The 20,974-nt window shown below is 46.8% G+C and overlaps 1 protein-coding gene across 2 annotated transcripts in view; it reads left to right on the top strand.

Moving 5' to 3' along the window:
- The window catches only part of LOC140905480 (uncharacterized), a 59,272-nt gene extending 38,635 nt beyond the window's left edge, over positions 1 to 20,637 (top strand). The window contains exons 2-8 of one of the 2 annotated variants that reach the window (XM_078851193.1): positions 3,190 to 3,384; positions 4,589 to 4,675; positions 5,687 to 6,088; positions 14,465 to 14,494; positions 15,167 to 15,227; positions 17,112 to 17,833; positions 20,156 to 20,637. In XM_078851193.1, the coding sequence (XP_078707319.1) occupies positions 3,190 to 3,384; positions 4,589 to 4,675; positions 5,687 to 6,088; positions 14,465 to 14,494; positions 15,167 to 15,227; positions 17,112 to 17,280 (944 nt within the window). In that variant the 3' untranslated portion in view covers positions 17,281 to 17,833; positions 20,156 to 20,637. The remainder of the gene's footprint in view (positions 1 to 3,189; positions 3,385 to 4,588; positions 4,676 to 5,686; positions 6,089 to 14,464; positions 14,495 to 15,166; positions 15,228 to 17,111; positions 17,834 to 20,155) is intronic. The other variant, XM_078851194.1, reaches the window with a different exon arrangement.
- The last annotated feature ends 337 nt before the right edge of the window (positions 20,638 to 20,974 follow it).

Raw genomic sequence — 20,974 nt, 5'->3', positions numbered from 1 at the left:
TGGCATCGTCCACAAACTTTATAAGTGTACTCTCTGTGCCATTATCTAAATCACTGATGAAGATATTGAATAGAACTGGATTCAGGAGACATCCCTGTGGGCATCTTCTTGATATGCCCTGTCAGCTTGACTGAACCACTGATAACTACTCTCTCAGTGTGGTTTTCCACAAGAGTAACCCATTATCCTCCTTCAAAGCCCTCCTTAAAACTTTCCTTTGTTGTGACGCCTTAAAATTAAGCTGCTGGTGTAGAGACCACTGCTGATCATGCTGATCATGCTTGACAAAGCCCTGGCTGGGATGATTTAGTTGGGGCTTGGTCCTGCTTTGAGCAGGGGGTTGGACTAGATGACCTCCTGAGGACCCTTCCAACCCTGATATTCTGATTCTATGATCTCCCCATAGCAGTAGGTGATTTTGGCTATGTCTTCTCCTTTTGGTCACAAAGCAAAAATACTGAACTGATTTGAAACAGATGCATCTCTTTATTTGTGTAAACATATCATATAACAAGCAAAATTCCAGGGGAAGAAAGATGGTCTTCTAGTGAAGGCATCAAACTAGGAGTCAGTACTTTCCCCAGCTCTGCCATGGACTCCATGTGGATGAAACTTAAGTGGTGCATAGCTCTTGTGCTGGTCCTCTTCAGAGGGGTGAATTTCACCCTGTGTGACTTAGGGCAACTCAGTCTTTCTGTGTCAATTTCCCTGTCTGTAAATAGGGTAAATAATACTACCACCCAGTGACATTGAGTCTTCATTCATGTTTGTAAATCACTCGGAGCTCTGCCACTCTAGATGAGCAAAGTATCATTGTTCATATTAGCGGTGGAAGAGGTTCTACGACCCAGAAATCATCCCCTAATGAGCACACACACAGTAGGGATACAAAGCTTCTTCACCAACCAGATCATTATGCCACTGCATAAAATATGTACAGTCTGAAAAGATATTGTAAAAGGCCCTGATGGTGCAGTTGGATCCGTGCAGAAGGGCCTCTGTACCCACACAGAGCTCCAGTTACTTCAATCAGATCCACCCCTGTGGACATGTGTAAAGAAGCCAGGGCCTAAAATACTACCCACTTTTGTTAAAAGTACCCGCTTTTGTTTTTACTTTCAATACTGGGTTCAGTTGTTTTCATTCCTTTGGACTATAAGGCATCCTTGCTGAACGTCCAAGATAGCAAAAACAGGGATTTAAGCCTTTTAAATATTGTTTATTAATTATATTAAATACAAACAGATTAAAAGCATGGGCTTTCAACAAAGACTGTTTTGAGCAGCACAGATATATTAAAATATTTTCATTCTAAAATGTAATTATTTAGGTTTTTAGATTTAAGCATTTTATAAGCAAACCTATATAATAATTATAATATCACCTAACTCTTATATAGCACTTTGGGATGTGCGTTCATTAGCAGTACATACACACACAAAGCTGGGGTATATTGGCTCTCTGCATGGCTACATCTATCTTTAGTGTTTTATTGCTCACATTAAGGGCCTGGTTCTGATCGCACACAGTTATTACAACAATGTAACTCCATTGCCCTCTATAGAGTTACTCTTGATTTACACCAGATCAGAATCTGGCCCAGAACCTGCCGATTGAAACAGTGGTGACAGTCAAGGCAGTGAAACAAGTCTGCTCCAGTCTGAGACCAATTCAAAGTTCCTCTGCTATAGTTAGTAGAATTAAGCAAGAGGATGGAAAGAATTTGAAAACTGGGCTATGATCAAAGGAAATCAGAACCATCACACCAGTGTAGCATTTTCACAGCTGTTAAAACCAAATGCTTCAGAGAAAGGTACAAGAACCCCACTCCTCTCTCACTCGCACCCACACCCACACATCCTCAAAACCTTCCACTAGGTCTAGGTCCCAGTATGCTTTGTGTCCAATTTGTGTCGTCTGTCTGTTTTGACCATAAGGAACTTAAAGCAGGGACCATGTCTTCTACTGGCTCTTGCAGAGCAGTGTTTCTCAATCTTTTCAGGTTGGCAATGCCTTACTCTGAGTCAGGTTTTGGACCTCCTTATGTTTACTGTAAAAACAAGAGTAAAAAAAAATGTATCCATGCTAACCATTAGCCTGTGTAACTTATTTGTGAATGTGATTCGAAAGGTTGACCGAGAACACTTGACCTTGAAGGGTAAGAGTTTGCAGGGAATGAGGGAAGTCAGATTTTCTTTTGCTTTAGAGAAATAAAATTTGCAACACGTCATGACCTTAACTCCCCCCTCTCACCCCACAATTACCTATTCTGGCCCTGATTGGGGGTTGTGACCCCTGGATTGAGAAACACTGTTGTAGGCATTTAACAAATAATAATACAACAAACGTTCTACTGGTGAACAGGCCCATTTCATAAATATTTGACGTAGGCCCCCACATCAGGAATGTATAGAAGTGCGTACTTGTGTCCATCCCTGTTTGGCAGAGTACTCAGCTTGAAGCAAAACACATGCTTAAGTGCAGTGAACAAAAGCATGGGTGAAACACATGCTTAATTAAATCCTTTTCGGAATAGTGTTGTGCAGCTGAGTTGTTGACATAGTCATAGGCGCCAACCCCATCGGCAGCTCCCCGCCCTGCCCCTCGCCCCAGCTCACCTCCGCCTCCCCCTGAGCGCCGCTTCTCCGCTTTTCCCCCTGGCTCCCTGCGCTTGCGCCGCGAAACAGCTGTTTTCCAGCGCCCACTGGTGCCGGGAAAAGTTGGCACCTGTGGACATAGTCCTAATTATCTTCAAAGCATTAGTTTGCAATTAACTATTTCTCCCAGCAGCTCTGGGCAAGCGGGAAGTATCATTATTCCTATTGTACAGATGGAGAGATTTAGGCAGTGGTTTTAAGTGACATGGCCAAGGTGTCATGGCAACTGGCTGAGCTGGGAAGAGAACTCAGGAGCTCCATACTTATGTTCTGACCACCAGAGCACGCTTCAGGCTCCTAGCAAGTTCTCAGGTCAGCCTCTAGCATTGTAAAGTTTGGGCATCTCTGCAACAGAGCAAACCTAAAGGCCAGCTCAGATATACTGCACCCAGTGGAAGGCAGTAAGGAGTACACACGCACACAGTGCTAGCCAGAGACATTTTTCAAGTTCACCAGCAATATTTAAAATATTGTGATGTGATCTTTAGCGTTATATATTTTTCTCTCTCAGCTTGTATTTTTTTCATTTCAGAAAGATGCAGCGTGCCAAAGGAGGTCAACAATGCAGATGTTCAGGTCGGCAATAATAATTTGTTGAATGCCAGCCTGCGGTACACGTGCAGAGACGGTTACAAAAGGAAAGCTGGGACATCCAGCCTCATTGTGTGTGTAATGGACAAAGTCACCAAAACGCTCCGTTGGACAGAGCCAAATCTACGTTGTATTAGTAAGTAACTGCTGTCAGTGTGGTATGATGCCGCTGTGCTTAATGCTATGACTGAATGTAAGGAATGCAATGTCAGAAGATTATCTACAGGACGGTAGACAAAAGTGAACCTCAGCTAGAGGACAATGATCATTCTATAATTGTGCTGCACTGGGATGATACTGGGTCCAGTTGATCCCTGTGTGGATTTAGATGTGGCTATGCCCACTTACACCAAGGATGCGTATGGCCTATTGTGTTCAGCAAAATATGGACTAAGGGCCAAATTCTGCAACATTGACACTGAGTAGCACCCACTCATGCAAATAGTCCCATTGAACTCAATGCTCAGGGGAGTAAGCACTCAACCTGAGCGGGATTTGCAGAACCTGGCCCTCTGTAAGTAGGTGAGAGGGATGCCTAAGCAGTATGAAGTGGTCTCAGATGTTTGTGCTTGGGACACGAGGAGAGATCCAGTGCAGGTTGAGGATTTGCCATGGAAATCAAAGCACTGGCCAGTCTGGTATGGTGTCCTGACTCTGGCAGCGGCCTGCATCTGGATGTCAGAAAGGCAAAAAACCCCTCCAGTAATGCACCTAGCCAATTACGCAGTGCTGTGGGGAAGCCACTGCTGGTTTGTGAGGCACCTGAAAAATCGGACTCCATCTGAGAGGTTGTGGCATCCCTATTCTGCACCTCTCCACACAGTCGCTGCACGCCTGATTCCCCCAAGTTCCTTAACACTCACGTGGGGCCCCGTCTAAAGCCTACTGGAGATAACTGGAGTCTTTCCATTGACTTAATGGAGCCCCACACTACAAAGAAAGGTGTCTGTGTGATACATGCTGCTCTCAAGACTGACTGGCAGAACATTACCAGCTGCCTGCTAGCTATCTTTGATTTTTAGGTAGAGATACAGGGTGGATGAGTTCTACCTTGCTAGGGCAAAGATAATTCCAGTTGTTATGTAGAGGAGCGGTGTGATCTAGTGAATAAAGCAGGGAATGGAGTCAGGACTTCAGGGTTCTACGCTTACAATTGTCTTGGGCAAGTCCCTTGCTTCCTCTCTGTCTCACTTTCCCTGGTTGCAGCTAATAATTCCCTACCTGAGGCTTCATTTAGTACTATTTGTAAAAGTGCTTTGAGCTCTATGGGTAAGGGGCACTATGGAAGGGCAAGGTATTGTCACTCCTTACAAGCATACCATTGTGTCTTCTTTCACCAGGGGACCCTGCTCTACCTCCTTTAACTTCCAGCCCCAAACAGACATCAGCAGCACCTAGGACAGAGGCAACCAGTCCTGTCAGCAAAGGTAAGCTCCCTTTACTAGAGAGAATCCAAGCTTTTATTTTATTTTATTTTATTTTTTGGGTGGTGGGGGGAGAGACTGAAATTCAGGTGTTGATTTTTAAGTTAGATACAGTGGACCAGATCCTGAGCTGCTGTAAATCAGTGTGGCTCCACTGAAATCAGCCACGCCATGCTGATTTACGCCAGCTGAGAATCTGGTTCACTATTCCTCCTCCTCCCCTGTCCTTGATGGTTGTGGCCGCAGTGGTACTTAAACATACCTAAGCCGTTGTTGCCAAAGGCAGGTGTTTAAAGTTAGGCACCTAAATCCTTCATCAGAGTGGCCTGATTTTCCAAGGTCCTGAGCAACTTCATCTCCCATGGGCTGAATCGAAAACCAGGCCATTTTTCACAGTGCCTCAATATGGGTTTCAGTGGCTAATTTAAGCACCCGTGTTTGAAAAATCTGGTCGCAGTGCCTGACTCTGATGTCTATTATCTCCTCCTCCTCCGCCCTTCTCTGCTGTTTACTACACTCCTTTGTGGTGCCTCATTTTAAGTCAGATTCTCAGCTCTCAGGGCAGGGACAGTCTTGCACTATGCGTTCATACAACACCTAGTACCATGGGGCTTGACCCTGCCAGGGAGCTCCGCTACTAACACCTCTGACAACAAGAATACAAAATAATCTATTAAAAAGTTAACTATATAGTTGAATGTATTATAAAATACTATTTTATTGTCATTACACCTCTTCACCTTGTAACCCAGAGACAAGAGTGCTCAAATCAGGTATCTGCCCAGGGAAGAATGAATCTGGGTAAGAAACATTCACGTGTTTAGTTTTTAAGGTCTCATTTCAGGACAGTCCTTAAGCATATGCTTAACATTAAGCATGTGAGCAATCCCATTAATTTCAAAGTTAGGCATCTGCTTATACACCTGCCTGAATCGGGACGTAAAGAACTAAAATAAAAGCAACAGTTCGTTTGTCTTTCAAATGTGCCTAAGAATATATTTAACCACTTGCTAGAATCAAAGACTTTTACACCAGCTAAACCACCAGTAACCAGAGTAACTGCAGAGATTACCACAGTCCCAGTCATGGCCTCCACACCATCCTATGAAAGGGAGACCACCTCATCACTAGCCGGCCCCGTCTCTCAGCTCAGGACTGACAAGCCTTCATGGGGAACACTTGCAACAGCAACAACCGAGATCAGGTCATCAAAGGGGCCTGCTGGCGTGACCACGGAAGACACAACACAACGGCGCAGCACAGCCAGCCAGGACACACACACCTCCCAGCTCTGGACTGATGAGCCATTGTTGGAAACAGTTACAACAGAAGGAGATTGGTCAACAGCAGTGCCAGCCAATGTGACCACAGGAGACTCAACACAGCTTCTCACAGCAGTCACCCATAGCACTAAAGGTTTGTCACCAACCGATCCCTAGTATTCTAACTGCATGGGCCAAACTAACCTGCTAACAACGCTGCCTGCTAGGCACCCTGCTTAACCATTTCAGTATCACCTAGTACATCAGAATATTCACAGGGACTACATGTACCTGCTGCCTTGTCCAAACACACACACACGGCACCAGTTTAACTCAGGTTTTGTCTACACACACAAGTTGCACTGGTTTAACTTAAATCGATTTAAAAAACAATTTAGTTAAACTGATACAAACCCCAGTGTGGACACTCTAATCTCAGTTTAAATGTTGTTTATATCAGCATAAGATGTAAATAAAAGTGTCCTATTCCAATAAATTAAATTCAGTAAAAATACCAATTTACATTACACTGAAATCATATACTCTTCATTTGAAATAAGTGTCCACACACAGATCTGCACTGAAATAACTAAAGCTGTGAATTAAAACCAACTTCATTATTTTGGTTGCAGTTTGCATATAAACAAACCCTTACAGGTGCAGTCTAAACTAAATTAAGCCCATTTTAAAATCATGTCCACACACAAAGTTGTACCAGTTTAACTAAATTGGTAGAAAAGCCCTACCTGTCATGCTAACCAGTATTGTCTCATTGTTCCCTATTGCCCTCGTCTTATACTTAAATTTTAAACTTGCTGGGTAGGGAACCGTCTTTTGGGTCTGTGTTTTTATAGCACAATGAGGTCTATCAGTGAGCTATAACTGGTGTTCCTTGGCTCTGCCACAATAGAAATAATAACTGTCAAACCAATGCAAGTTTACGTGGCTCTTATTTCGATTTCAGAATGTCTTATTTCAATTTGTTTAATCAGTTAAAAAGAAAATTGGATTATGCTAAAATGAAATAAGCCACTCAGTAGTCCACAATAAGAATATCATCACTGGGATTTGCACCGGGTTAACGAAACTGATGCAACTTCTCCATGCAGACAGCTCTGTTCCATTGTATACAGGGTCATGAATGTACGGCTGGGGCAGGGGGTGTGGTGTGCGGAAGGGGTTGTGGGGTGCAGGAGTTTGGGGACTCAGGGCAGGGGGTTGGGGTGCAGGAGGGAGTGCAGAGTGTGGGAAGGGGCTCAGGGCAGGGGGGTAGGGTCTAGGAGGGGGTGCAGAGTGCGGGGGGGACTCAGGGAGAGGGTTGGGGTGCAGGAGGGGTGTGGCAGGGGCTCAGGCAGGAGGTTGGGGGCTCAGGGCAGGGGATTGGGTTGCAGAAGGGGTGCAGCAGGGGGCTCAAGGCAGGGGGTAAGGGGCTGAGAGCAGGGGGTTGGGGTGCAGGACCGGTTTGGGGTGTGGGCTCCGGCCCAGTGCCGCTTACCTGGAGCGGCTCCAGGGTGGCAGTGGGGCTAAGGCAGGCTCCCTGCATGCCCTAGCCTCGCTTCTTCCCAGAAGTGGCCAGCATGTTCAGCAGTGGCTCCAGGGGGTGGGGGGAGGGGCAGGCGGCTCTGCTGCACGCTGCCCTCACCTGTGGGTACCACCCCCGAAGCTCTCATTGGCTGCGGTTCCCCGTTCCGGAGCCCTCTGCACCCCCCTCCCCAGGGGCCACAAAGACATGGTGCCGGCTGTTTCCAGGAGTGGCGCAGGGTCAGGGCAGGCAGGAAGCCTGCCTTAGCCCCACTGCGCCAGATCCAAAGCCCTGACAGGCCGGATCCAAAGCCCTGATGGGCCAGATCCAAAGCCCTGACAGGCCGGATCTGGCCTGCGGGCCGTAGTTTGCCCACCCCTGATATAGATGCCTACCTGGAGGCACCCAAGTGTGAACAGTATGGCCTAACTCCAGTGACCGGAAGGGGTAGATTTAATGGAAAAAGCCCAGTAGGTAAAGAATGGGGAGGGCCCAATGATTTGGCCCAGTCTAGGCCTTGGAGAATGGGAGAAAAGAACAGTTAATCTGTCCTTAAACGTGTGCACTATTTCTTGCTGCTTCATTCTTCCCTCCATTTCTTTCCTCCATGTTCTCATTCCTCTCTTCTTGTCTCCTCTTCTAGCCATTTAATGTTTTCTTTTCTTCTTTTTCTCTCCTTTTATTTGTTTTTCCCCATCCTCCCATCTTTCCCCTCTCCTCTTTCCAAGGCACGACACGTCCCGCTTGACTTTCTGTTCTCCCCACCCAGGGCGTCCCTACCCATACGCAAAGTATGCAGCTGCGTAGGGCATCAGGAAATTTGGGGCACCACATTTCCTGGTGCCCAACGCAGCTGCATGCTGCTCAGCCCCTGCTCCGCCTCTTCCCCATGACCCCGGCCCCTGCTCCGCCCCAGCCCTGCTTCTTCCCACCCCTGCTCCACCCCAGCCCTGCCCCCACTCCACCCCTTCCCCAAAGCCCTTGGCCCCGCCCCTTCCACATGGCCCCCACCCTGCTCCACCCCAGCCCTGCTCCACCCCAGCCCTGCCCCAGCTCCCCTGAGGACTGCAGCAGGGCCTGGCCTGCACTCACCGGCGGCAGGAAGTGCAGCGATCCGGCCCCAGCCACGCCGCCGGTGAGTGTTGGGGGGCGGTTCCCCACTGCCCTTGAAGCCAGCCCCCCCCCTCCCCTACGGAGACCTGGGGCCAGCCCCACACCCCTCCCGCGGAGACCTGGACCCCCACACACACCCCACCCCGTGGGGGGGACTGCGTAGGGCCCCCAGATGGCTAGGGACAGCCCTGCCCCCACCCACCCATCTGCCCACAGACTCTCCTACTGGGTCTCCCCAACTCCTCTCCCATGGTCTTTCACCACCCCACCCCACTCTGTGGGTCCCAGCCCCCCCACACCTTGTGTGTCTTGGAGCCTCTTCAGCCCCACTGAGTTGCTTAGACCCCTGGTTCTTTCACCCTCCTCCAGCTCTCTCAATTCACACTGTATCTCTGGCCCCCCTTACTGTCTCTCCCAATCCATCACATAGATGAAGACAACAGCATCTATACCTCCTGCACTGGCCTCAGGGGTGGGGAGTTGTGAGGCAGGCCTGGAAAGGAGGAGGAAGAGGAAGAAGGGGAACTGGCCATCCCTAGTCATGGCTGCGGTACTCCTCCAGCCCTGTGTTCACATCACTGGGCAAGGGGCCTAGGCAGTGCACACTGACCCAGCCACCGCGGCTGATTCGGAGTGAGGCACACTAAATCTTACCTCACAAAAGCCCGCGGAGGCACCTCAGCCCCAACCCAGCTAGCTAACCTAGCGCGATAAACTCGCCTTCACATCTGTTTGCTAATCTGCAGTGCTCCCTACTGTTCTAGTCCTGCCCCCTCACCTCCCCAGCTCTGCCAGTTCACCTCAGTCACAACCCACAGGTCCCCGGCTATTCCACTGCACTCTGTCGGTTCATCTCAGCCCTGACTTGCAGCCATTCCAGCCCTGGCCCTCTCAGGCAGCCACAGCCAACCCTGCCAGACTCCGAGGTGGTCCATAAACAGACCCCGGGGACTAGGATGAAACATCAGAACAGCTCCTGTCCATTTGTTACTTTGGATCAGATTTAAACTCAAGTCCAGCAGCTATGATCTAAAGACATATTCAAAGAATATGTCCTGCTTCGAGCAGGGGGTTGGACTAGATGACCTTCTGGGGTCCCTTCCAACCCTGATATTCTATGATTCTATGACACCTGTCCATAGTGAAAAGAAAAGGAGTACTTTGTGGCACCTTAGAGACTAACAAATTTACTAGAGCATAAGCTTTTGTGAGCGACAGCTCACTTCATCGGATGCATATTTTCCACTGTATGCATCCAATGAAGCGAGCTGTAGCTCACAAAAGCTTATGCTCAAATAAATTCATTAGTCTCTAAGGTGCCACAAATACTCCTTTTCTTTTTTACGGATACAGGCTAACACAGCTGCTACTCTGAAACCTGTCCATAGTGCTGACCCACCGCACTGTGGGCCTCCCCATCTCTACACCTGCTTGTTTTTTAAAGTATGTCTCTTGTTAGAGCCAGTAGGAAAAATGGGCTAAGTCCCTCTAAATCGTAAGTCTCAGAAACAGCACTTCTTCTTGATATGTGTCTGAGTACTGTCAGCTTTCCTAGCTTATAAGGGAAGAATAGAAGGCAGAGAAAATGGCTCTGCAAGGGGAGGCTGGATCTAGTTTTTATTTTGAAACAAAATTGAGACGTGGGAGATCCAGATATCGACCCCCTCACCACAGTATCTGAGCACCACTGAAACCAGATCTCCTGAGTCTCAGTCCAGTAGCTTCATCACAAGACTTCCCATCCTCTCTTTCAATCATAGTAATCCATTCATGCTAGGAATGAATTGTGTTGTGCGCATACATATGGTGTGACTGGGATCAGGCTTTAGAACAAGTATGACGATGCAGAACTATTTGGCTGACTCACCCTGACAACCCGCCTATCTGGTCTCATTAGCTCCACTCAGGAATATAAGGGATTCAGCATCTTCCCTGGTGCAAAAGAGAACTAGAGGGAGATTCTGCAGGGAAAACCCTTAATTACCCTGCTATGGACGGAAAACATTTTGGGTTAAGGCTCATGTTTGTAAGTGAAGTCCTGCTTTGGGGATGTGTTAATTTAATTAAGAATAAAGAGAAGCCACAGTGAGGAGGTGAGTTTGGGTAATATCCGTTATCTGTGTGGCATCTGTGGGACACTTCATCTGTTTGCAGGAGGTGTTGCACACCCCAAGGTTGTATGTATTGTGACAGGGTCAGGCCAGATGGCTACAGGAGAGTGAAACCTTGAAAACCTACTGGCTTCACTAGCTTCAACCCGCAATCTTCTCTGAAATATCCCCAGATTTGCTCTTCACTCCCAGGCAGGGTAGAAAGACCAAAAGGGAAAGAAGGGCAGCTAAGGCCTTGACCCAGGGACAGAGGTCACCCTTGTGGGCAGGCGGCCCAGGTAGCTGAAAAGGAGGCTGCCCTGCCTGACCCCCCACCCTAATGTCTCTGAACCAGGAGAGGCAACAGAGACTGGCCCCCTAGAGCTCAGGCAGATTAGGTCAATGGTCTGACCCACAGTCAATGGTCGAGCCCGATTATATTGGTGCCCAAACCCGATGGCACCACTAGGTTTTGTAATGACTTTCGCCGGCTGAATGAGATATCCAAATTCGATGCATACCCCGTATCGATGAGTTAGTTGACTGCCTGGGCAATGTCCAACTTTTGACCACCCTTGATTTAACAAAGGGATACTAGCAGATCCCCCTTGCCAAAGATGCGAAAGAAAAAATGGCATTCTCTACACCAGAGGATCTGTTTTAATATATTGTTCTTCCTTTTGGACTGCATGGGGCACCTGCCACCTTCCAGCGTCTTATGGACAAGCTCCTGTGGCCCCATACCAGTTATACAGCTGTGTACCTGGACGACATGATTATTCACACCCCCGACCAGTTGGAAAAGGTGGAAGCGGTTCTGGACACGCTAAGACTGGCTGACCTCAAAGCCAACCCAGCCAAGTGTGCTATAGGGCTAGCCAAGGCTAAATACCTTGGCTACATTGTAGGAAGGGGCATGGTCAAGCCCCAACTGAACAAACTGGAGGCCATCCAAAATTGGCACCAGCTGAATCAGAAAAAGCAAGTCCGGGCATTCCTGGGTGTGGTGGGGTACTACCGGTGATTTATTCCTCATTTTGCCACCAGAGCGAGTCCCCTGACTGACCTGATAAAAGCCCGGGGTCCGGACATGGTGAAGTGGACAGATGCTGCAGAGAAAGCATTCACAGATCTACAGACAGCCCTCTGCAATAACCCTATGCTTATAGCACTGGACTTCAACAAAGAGTTCATTTTACAAACAGATACATCTGAAGCAGGATTGGGAGCTGTCCTATCGCAAATGATCGGAGACAAAGAACACCCAATCCTTTGCCATCTGAAGGAAACTCCTCCCGAGAGAGCAGAAGTATGTAGTGGTTGAGAGAGAGTGCCTTGCTGTGAAATGGGCCATGGAAACACTATGTTATTACCTACTGGGATGACAGTTTAGCCTTGTGACCAATCATGCACCCAGTGGAAGCAGCGAAATAAAGAAAAGTACGCAAGAGTGACCAGATGGTTCCTGTCTCTACAACCTTTCCAACCTTTCACCATACAACACCGGGCTGGAAGCCACCATGGCAATGCAGATGGCTTGTCGCTGGTACACTTGCCTGACATCCCAAGTTGCCCAACCCTGTGGTGTTGAGTTGGGGGGTAGTCAGGCCAGGCAGCTACAAGAGAGTGATTGATGGTAGATACATTAGCCCCAGATTAAGCAGGTCCCTTTTCCCTGAGTAAGATAATGGGCTGTTCCAGAACAATCAGGAAGTTGCTGGAACCAATTATGGCAGGCAGGCTAATTAGGACACCTGGAGCCAATTAAGAAGCTACTAGAATCAATTAGGGCAGGCAAGCTAATCAGGGCACCTGGTTTAAAAAGGACCTCACTTCAGTTAGGTGTATGCGAGGAGCTGGGAGCAAGAGACGTGCAAGGAGCTAAGAGTGAGAAGGCGTACTGCTGGAGGACTGAGGAGTACAGGTGTCATCAGGAGGAAGGTCCTGCGGTGAGGATAAAGAAGATGTTGGGAGGAGGCCATGGGGAAATAGCCCAAGGAGTTGTAGCTGTCATGCAGCTGTTACAAGAGACACTGTAGACAGCTATGATCCACAGGGCCCTGGGCTGGAACCCAGAGTAGAGGGCGGGTCCGGGTTCCCCCCATCCCCCCCAACTCCCTATTTGATACAAGAGGAGTTGACCTGGACTGTGGGTTCCACCAGAGGGGAAGGTCCCTGGCCTGTCCCCTGACACACTAGGTGGGTCAGCAGAGACTGCGGGGATTGTTCTCCTCCTTTTCCCCATGCTGGCCAGTAATGAGGTTAGCTGAGTGAATGGCAGGTTTGAGCCACTGGCAAAAGTGGCCAAACTGAGGGCTGCCATGAATCTCTGAGGCGAGCAAATCCGCCAATAAGCGCAGGACCCACCAAGGCAGAGGAGGAACTTTGTCACAGTATGTATGTTCCAGGCTCTTCTTCAGGTCCCCATGTTTGAAACCAGGAGTTTAATGCTGAAGAAATTAGAAATCTAAATGATGATAAAATAAATGAAATGTGACATAAAACAAATAGGCAGCACTGGGCTATAGTTTTAAATGAAAATTTAGTAATGTCCTGTTTAAGTATTCGCTCAACCTCAGTCTGGTAGAGGAAGAAAGGGAAACATTTTTGTCATTGAAAAAATTTGCATATTTTCCCTTTTTTAAATAAAAGGTCAAAAAAATTCAACATTTGTCAAAGTTTCAAAAAATCTCAGCTCACTGTACAAAACTGATTGAAAACCAGCGGGGTGGGGGGGGACATCACAGAAATCATTGAAATTTTTCCCAATTTTGAAATTCACAGATTCTTTTGAACAGCTGTAATACTCACTGAGAAATTCTTAAAAGGGGCGTGGGGGGAAGGGAAATCTCTAATGTTCTGGGGAGCTCTACCTACATAGCCTTACCAGGACTTGAAAACAACCAACAGAGAAACAGCCCCTGAAGAATTCATCCCAGGTCATTCGCATGAGCCACACTGCATGCTGGGCAAGGAGGTGAAGTGCTGTGCCCAGTGCTCTGCAGTTTGGATGCATTTAGAGAGGTGTAGAGTGTGCCCGTTCAGCTCTGCAGTGGGGCCAGCGAGGAGCTGCATGCCTTCTGGAGCGAGTGCATTCTCTGTTGCCCCCCCTCCAGAGGTGCAGCATGCTTCTCCCTCCATGGCCAGCCAGCTCTATTATGAATAGGCTTATATGATGGATCTGATGACCCAGGAAGTCCCTTCCAGTCCTGTATCCTTCTGGGGCAGTGGGGGAGCCAGGGCCTGTCACCTCTTTGCCCCCTTCCCAACCTCCTTTGGGGTGCTAGCAGCCCAAGGCCACTAGGAGGACGTGACTCCTGTGCTCAGGGGAGGGGAACTGCAGGAGAATGGGGTGGAAATGTTCTTGCCAGCATCTCTGTCTTCTGAGTACCTACGTAGGGGCCAGGCATAATTGGCTTTAATTGGTTCCTTAATGCAGAATCAGAAAGCGAAATCCAGCCTTAGTGTTGGGGTCAGAACTTTGTTGGAGTCACTGGAGTTGCACCAAGGCCTAATTTGGCCTTTAACCCATTAATTCAAGGCTCTCAGAAACGGTGACACACCAGGCACTAATTTAAGGCCCCGCCCCCTTCTTCCTCTTCTCACCGCCCTGCCCCCCTCCACGTGAGTCACGCGCCGCCGGCAGTCACACACTGTAGTGCTGCATTTGGGTTTGCTTTGCTTCCAGTGTTGCTCTGCAGCTTTTGGAGGGGCTGGCAATGTGGGCAGGAGGGAGGTATGGCTTAATGCTTCCGTGGAGTGGTAATCCAGCTGTAAACATACATTCTTCCCTATTCTTTTACAGTTTCCACCCAAGTTATGTTTTCTTCTGTGGGTAAGAACTATTCTGCTACATTAAGGTTTATAGTCTATAAATCTGAGAGGATGTGGTTTGTGGTTTGTTTTGTTTGTTACACGTCAGCCACCAAATCCAGCTCAGGCTGAGATTGCATCTAATCCCTCCAGCTAGGCAGCATCGGATCTGCATGGTAACTGGATGGGAGACTCCCTAGGACAGGGGTGGCCAACCTGAGCCTGAGAAGGAGCCAGAATTTACCAATGTACGTTGCCAAAGAGCCACACTAATTCGTCAGCAGCCCCGCATCAGCTCCCCCGCTCCCAGCACCTCCCGCCCACCAGCAGCCCCGCCAATCAGTGCCTCCCCCTCCCTTCCCACACTTCCTGATCAGCTGTTCCCTGGTGTGCAGGGTGGGGGGAGGAGCCAGGACATGGTAGGCTCCGGGCATCATGGCTGAGCCAAGGTCGGACCAAGGGGGGAGGGGCACTATGCTACTGGAAGAGTCATCTTGCAGATCAGATGTAAATTGAGGTACCAGCTCACTGGTTAATGAAATAAAGATCCCTTTGGTGCTTCTCCCTCAAGAGCAGAGGCGTTTACTAGAACTCAAATTTGGCCAGGACACCGGGGCTCCGAGATATAGATGTCACATCGTTGGTCTTTATTTTAAATACAGAAGAGTTTAGTTTTTGTTTTCTTCTCTGGCAGGGTTTCCCATGTTGCTGATCGCTGTAGCTGTTGTATTATGTTGTGTCTGGAGACAGCGAGTGTAAGTATTCCAATAATGTAATTACATAATGATGCAGTATAGCGAAGTTGCAGGAAAGAAGCAGCCTGAGATTTTTCAAAACCATGCAGGGAATTTAGATGCACAACTCCCATTAACGCTCATAAGAATTGTGAAACTGTGTATCTAAATCCCCTAGGCAGCTTTGACAGTCTCAATCATAATCTCTTTCTCCAACTAACTGAGACTGTCATTAAATTTTCACTGGGGACACATCAGTTAAGCTGCCGATGAGCACTGATGAGTGAAATTCCCCTCGGTGCTGAGGGCAGCTCTTAAATTCTGCTTACGTCCTCAAAATAGGGTTTAACTGGAATTTAACTGGGGAACAGGCTCTGTACTTGCCCTTTACACATGGGTGAAAGTCACCTTGATGCTAGGACAGTTTCCAAATGGCAAGATACCTGGAACACTGGGGCCATCGCTTGTATTTGTAACTATTCTCCTATTCTATCGTCAGTCTTTTATGTTTTATTATTTAAATTTTTAAAACAAAACCTATTTACAAAGAGACCTTCCACAGCATTGGCATGGTTTTTAGTATAACACTTGGAAAGAGTTCAGAAGAGCAATAAAAAGCAATAATTATTTATTTAAGGGGCAGTCAGGATTCATTAGAAAAGAAAGGCCAAAGATCCCATTTTTAAAGAGGACTTTAACCTGCCTCCATTTTTGTGTCTATAAATAGCTGCATCCATAATTAACTGTGGCAATAAACACTGTCATTGAGACAGCTAAGTGCCCAGTTTGTGAACCCAGTCACATATGTAGGCAAGTCAACAGAGGTACATGTAAGTGAAATGTTGTGCTCCCAAAAATGCAGGTCACTTTTCAAAATTGAGCCCTACATCTGCTAGAGAGACAGAAACCTGGAGACAGGTTTCAGAATGGTAGCTGTGTTAGCCTGTATCAGCAAAAATAACGAGGGGTCCTTGTGGCACCTTAGAGACTAACAAATTTATTTAGGCATAAGCTTTCATGGGTTAGAACCCACTTCATCAGATGCATGGAGTGAAAATACAGGAGCAGGTATAAATACATGAAAGGATGGGGGTTGCTTTACCAAGTGTGATATGAGTTTAATGAGATAAATCAATTAACAGCAGGATACCAAGGGAGGAAAAATAACTTTTGAAGTGGTAAGAGAGTGGCCCATTACAGACAGTTGACAAGAAGGTTTGCAAACATTAAAAGGTAATTATTGCAAACGTTGGCTTAGCTGGGGTCATGGTAACCATCACTGACTTATTTGTAATGTGTAAACATGACAGAGGGAAGAGAATTGTTTAGGGTTGTACATGGGGTGAAACTAGATGATGATATCTAGAAGGGAAGATTTAGCCAGAATAGCATCAGGAAACTCACAACAAGTTACTGAGCTACTGAGATTGTGAAATAGCCTCCAGAGGAATGTGGTAGAAGGCCTGCGACATGAATCATTTAAAGTTAGACAAGGTAGAGCACTCACAAATATAGTACACCGAGATCCGTGCTGTCTTGAAGGGACTGTAGATGGCCTGAATAAACTGTTCAAGTACGTCTTTTCCATCTCTAATGTCTGAGGGCTTGATTCTCATTTACACTAGGGCTCCTTGACAACACACAAACGTCAGATCTTACACCCACTTCAAGATGTCTTTATGCTGCTGGAGCTGTAACAAAGCCCTAATGTAACAAAGAAGCCCAGAAGCACGGCCTGGTATCTAATTAGTCAATAATCAAAGACTGAGACTGTCTGTGATTCACGTGTTTCCCCACTGACATTTCACATTCCTGGTCAGCATTTTAGTACACAGACAGCCTAGCAGATTCCTTTAGCCTGCAGTTGCCAACCTTTTCTGATTGCATGAATTTTTCCTTTTGCAGCCACATGAGGCGACAATACACGATGCCTGTGATAGCAATTTCCATGACCACAGAAGAGTCAGAACAAAGGGACAGAACACCACCAGAAGACAATGGCTCAGACGGTCCAGAACAACCAAGTGAAGGGACAGAGGTGATGTCATCATCTTGTGTGATATCGACTGGTTGAATAATAACACTTAGTGAAATCAGTGCATCCATTAAACTTGAAAGGGGCCAAGGGATCCTTACTGCTTACAAAGACCAACAGGCCAATTGCATTAGGCGCTGACTTGTCAATTACCACATGCCAGCTACTCAACTTGAGATTGGAAATACAGCCTCATTTCTAAGATGTGGCAGGTATGCAGAGGATCTGATTTCCAGTCCCACCATCGTTTCAAAGAGAGGATAGGAATGGTCTCATAAAACTTATTACATACTTGGTCTGTTCTTTGAGCTGAGGTATGAACAGATTGAACATCCTGTACCCATAAGAGAGTGTCTAGATAACTTGGACATATCTCTTAATTCTTGTTTTAATGAATGGTTGCTTTCAAAAGAGAAGTCACACGGGCGTTTAAATGCCCAAGGAGAACTGTCCATGTGGAAAGTTCTGAAAAAACTTCAGGTGGCCTCTTATATGCAGTGTAAAGACCACGCCAGAGAAGAAGCAGTTGGTGATCTGATAGTGAAGAATACAGCTTAGGACCACCTAGGACCCATACAGAAAGAACATAAAGGTAAGCTGCAAAACATCTTTTATATATATTTAATTCATAAAGAAACAAACATTAGGTCTCATTTTCAGACACCCAGAACTCCTGCAACTTCCATTGATGTCATTTGGAGTTGTGGGTGGTCAGAACTTCTGAAAATCAGACCTAATGGGATTTTATTTAAGTGAACGTGCTGCATCTGCTTGGATTTTTAAGAAGTATTTTCATTTTTACGTTTAAAATAAGGATTAAAAAAACATCTCCTAAAATAAATTGAAATCAGTTTGACGAGCAAGCTTAGAAGTTCGTCCAGATGCTTCCTGGCAGTGGTAGGTCCATTCATCTGTGGAATAGTGTTCCAATGAAAGTATTGGAATCCCCACTGTTCGGTCATTTGAAACTAGACTGCACAAGGCATTGGGAGAAATCTGGCCCTGCCAAACAGAGATGAACAAGGTGACCTTATCTCTAAATGGAACAGAAGAAAGACCCAGAGAAGAGAAACAAAAAATGAATGGAGGCATAGAGGGGAGGAAGCTGCCTTCCTACATAGAGAGATGAGGACTAGTCCGTAGTCTAGAAAGGGGCAGAATAAGAAGGGATATGATGGAGGTATTTAAAACAACAGAGAAGGTCTGTCAAGCACTTAGGCCCTTTCATATAAATCCAAAACAAAAGGGAACTTGATGAAATTAAAAGGCACAAGTTTAAAACAGATGGAAGGATATAACCTTTGTTGTCATACATGATTTGGGTGTATCTTAAGTACTTATTTGCCCGCCATCTGTAGTATCTGAGCACCTCACAATCTTTAATATATATTTCTCCCAAACCATCTGTGGGGATCACCAGCTTACAGAAGGGGAACGGAGTCACCAAGAGACTAAGTGACTTACTCAAGATCACATGAGAAGTCTGTGGCAGAGCCAGGAATTGACCCTGATGCTCTCCTGTCCCAGACGAGTGCCCTAATCACTAGACCATCCTTCCTCTCAGTTCTTGTGTTGCTCTTGCAGGATAGTGAAGAAAAATGCGTAGTAAGAACTGGAAAAAGAATTAAAGCTGTCTCTCCTTATACATAGCACCTGCAGGTGCTCTAGACAGATATGGGATAACCATCCTCATGCTTCAGGGCCATAAATGGATCACTGATTGCAGTCAGAAGGAAGTTTCTCTCTTACCCTATGGCATAGTAGTGCAGAGTTAGGTACCTTATTGGTTGGTATACACTTTCCCTTTGTAGTGCCAGGAGTTAGTACCTGTCTCAGATAGTGGCTAAATCTGATGGACCTTGGTCTGTTGCACCATAGCAGCACTCATGTTCCTTTATCTTTCACTCAGTAGGTATTTCACCCCCCCACCTACAGCAAACAATAAAGCTGGTGGCAAAAGCTTCCAGAGTATGGAAAAAGCTGAGCTGCACCATCCCCAGGCAGGATTATTCAGGGGAACAAATAGGAAACTATCAAGTAGCTGAGAAATATTATCTGTAACCTCCTGCCAAAGCACTATGATGAATGCAGAGGAGCAATACACTGGTAACCCTCTGTAACCAATATTACTGAGGGCACCGACCCAGATTACTTCGTACCACTGATATTGGGGAACATGCCTATCATATAACAAAATCTTGGAGTCTTCTAGATACAGAGACTCTGTGAATCGTTTCCTTTCCAGGATTCGAGTCTCATTTTGAGGAGGGACCCCCAAACCAGCCTCTATTATTGTGGGTACCGTCAATTGGTTAGGTAGCTGAGTGCAACCAGTTTGCCTGCAAAATTAGAGGCTACTGATCAAAATCAGACCCCAGTTTGCAGCCCCAGGTATTGGAGCAGTTCTTATTCTGAAACATGATTTGCACAGTAATTTGGAGCGTACCGAGGCTCAGCCCTGAGTCCCAGACTATCAGGTCAAGTGAGGTGGGGTGTGCTGCTGGGAAAGATGGATAGAGAAGGCCTGGAGACCTGCAGCCTGGTGAGTAAGATGGTCAGGGGAGGAGACAAGAAGTCTGTGGAGTAAGCACTGCTCTGTCCATGAAACAACCATGCACCATCTTTACTCTGACCTGCCAAATGCCTTTGACAAGCACGTCCAATGTTATCTCCTCCAGCTGCCCAAACCTTTATGCATCTCACCCCACAGCAATCCCCACCTGACTCTGGAGCTGCCCCACAACAATATTACACAAGACATTTTGTTCCCTGCATGTGTCAGTGTCTATGGACCTAAATCATTTATTAAAGCAACATTTTAACTTTGTCCGGCAGTGACTGAACACACACCCTACAGTCTTTCCCATCTTTCATCCCCTCAGTTCCATAACCTCTGTTATCCACTCTCTTTCAGACAGCATTTATCTACGAAGCCATCAAAAGAAGAACACAACTTATTTTCCTTCTGCTACCAGCAAAATCCTGAGTAAAGAGCAAGTCTGAGACTCAGAAAACTTACCCTGAACCACATCTAACTATTTCAGGGTCAGCCATGATAGTTTGCTCAGGAATCTTTCAGACATGTTAGAATGTGATTTCAGATGCTTGTAAGTTCCAGGTGCTTCCAGAAGACAAGAGACAGATGTCCTTTGGACCACACCACCACCAGCATAGCTCTTTTACAGATGTTACCAGTCAATGGCCAATGCAATGGAAATATTTTACATTGCTGTTTTCCCTCCCAGGGAGGGCAAGTACCTATATTCTGTGGGCTCCTTCTCAGATGGGCCCCTACTCCACCTTGGACCCGTCCTCATCCACCAATCCTTTCCCTCATGCTGTGCAATACATTAACACATTGCTTTGCACCACTGAATCTAATAAATATTTTTATAGACAGTCTCTGCCACTCTGTACCTTTTTCAGCGTCTCTAGTAAGAATAGCTGACGTACGGGCTGGGAAGTTGGTAAATAGTGGCATAGTCAAATGGGAGAGAGGGAATGGCTCCCAAGTTGGCTCAGAAGCACATGTTTGGGGTTAATCAGTGCACAGAGCCGAGTCCCTGGGTCCCTTTATACCATGCACACACGCAGATAGAGAAATTATTAATCCAGCTCAACGAGTATCTAAGGAAGACAGTCTCCAGGAACAGCTAAAAGCAAGAGAGTTCCAATACACCAGCCTATATCTGCACCGCTGTAACTTCCTCCCCATCCACCCTCATCACATTGG

Source organism: Lepidochelys kempii, chromosome 1 (assembly GCF_965140285.1).
Source record: "Lepidochelys kempii isolate rLepKem1 chromosome 1, rLepKem1.hap1, whole genome shotgun sequence".
NCBI lineage: Eukaryota > Metazoa > Chordata > Testudines > Cheloniidae > Lepidochelys > Lepidochelys kempii.
This window is presented reverse-complemented; position numbering and strand designations above follow the sequence as displayed.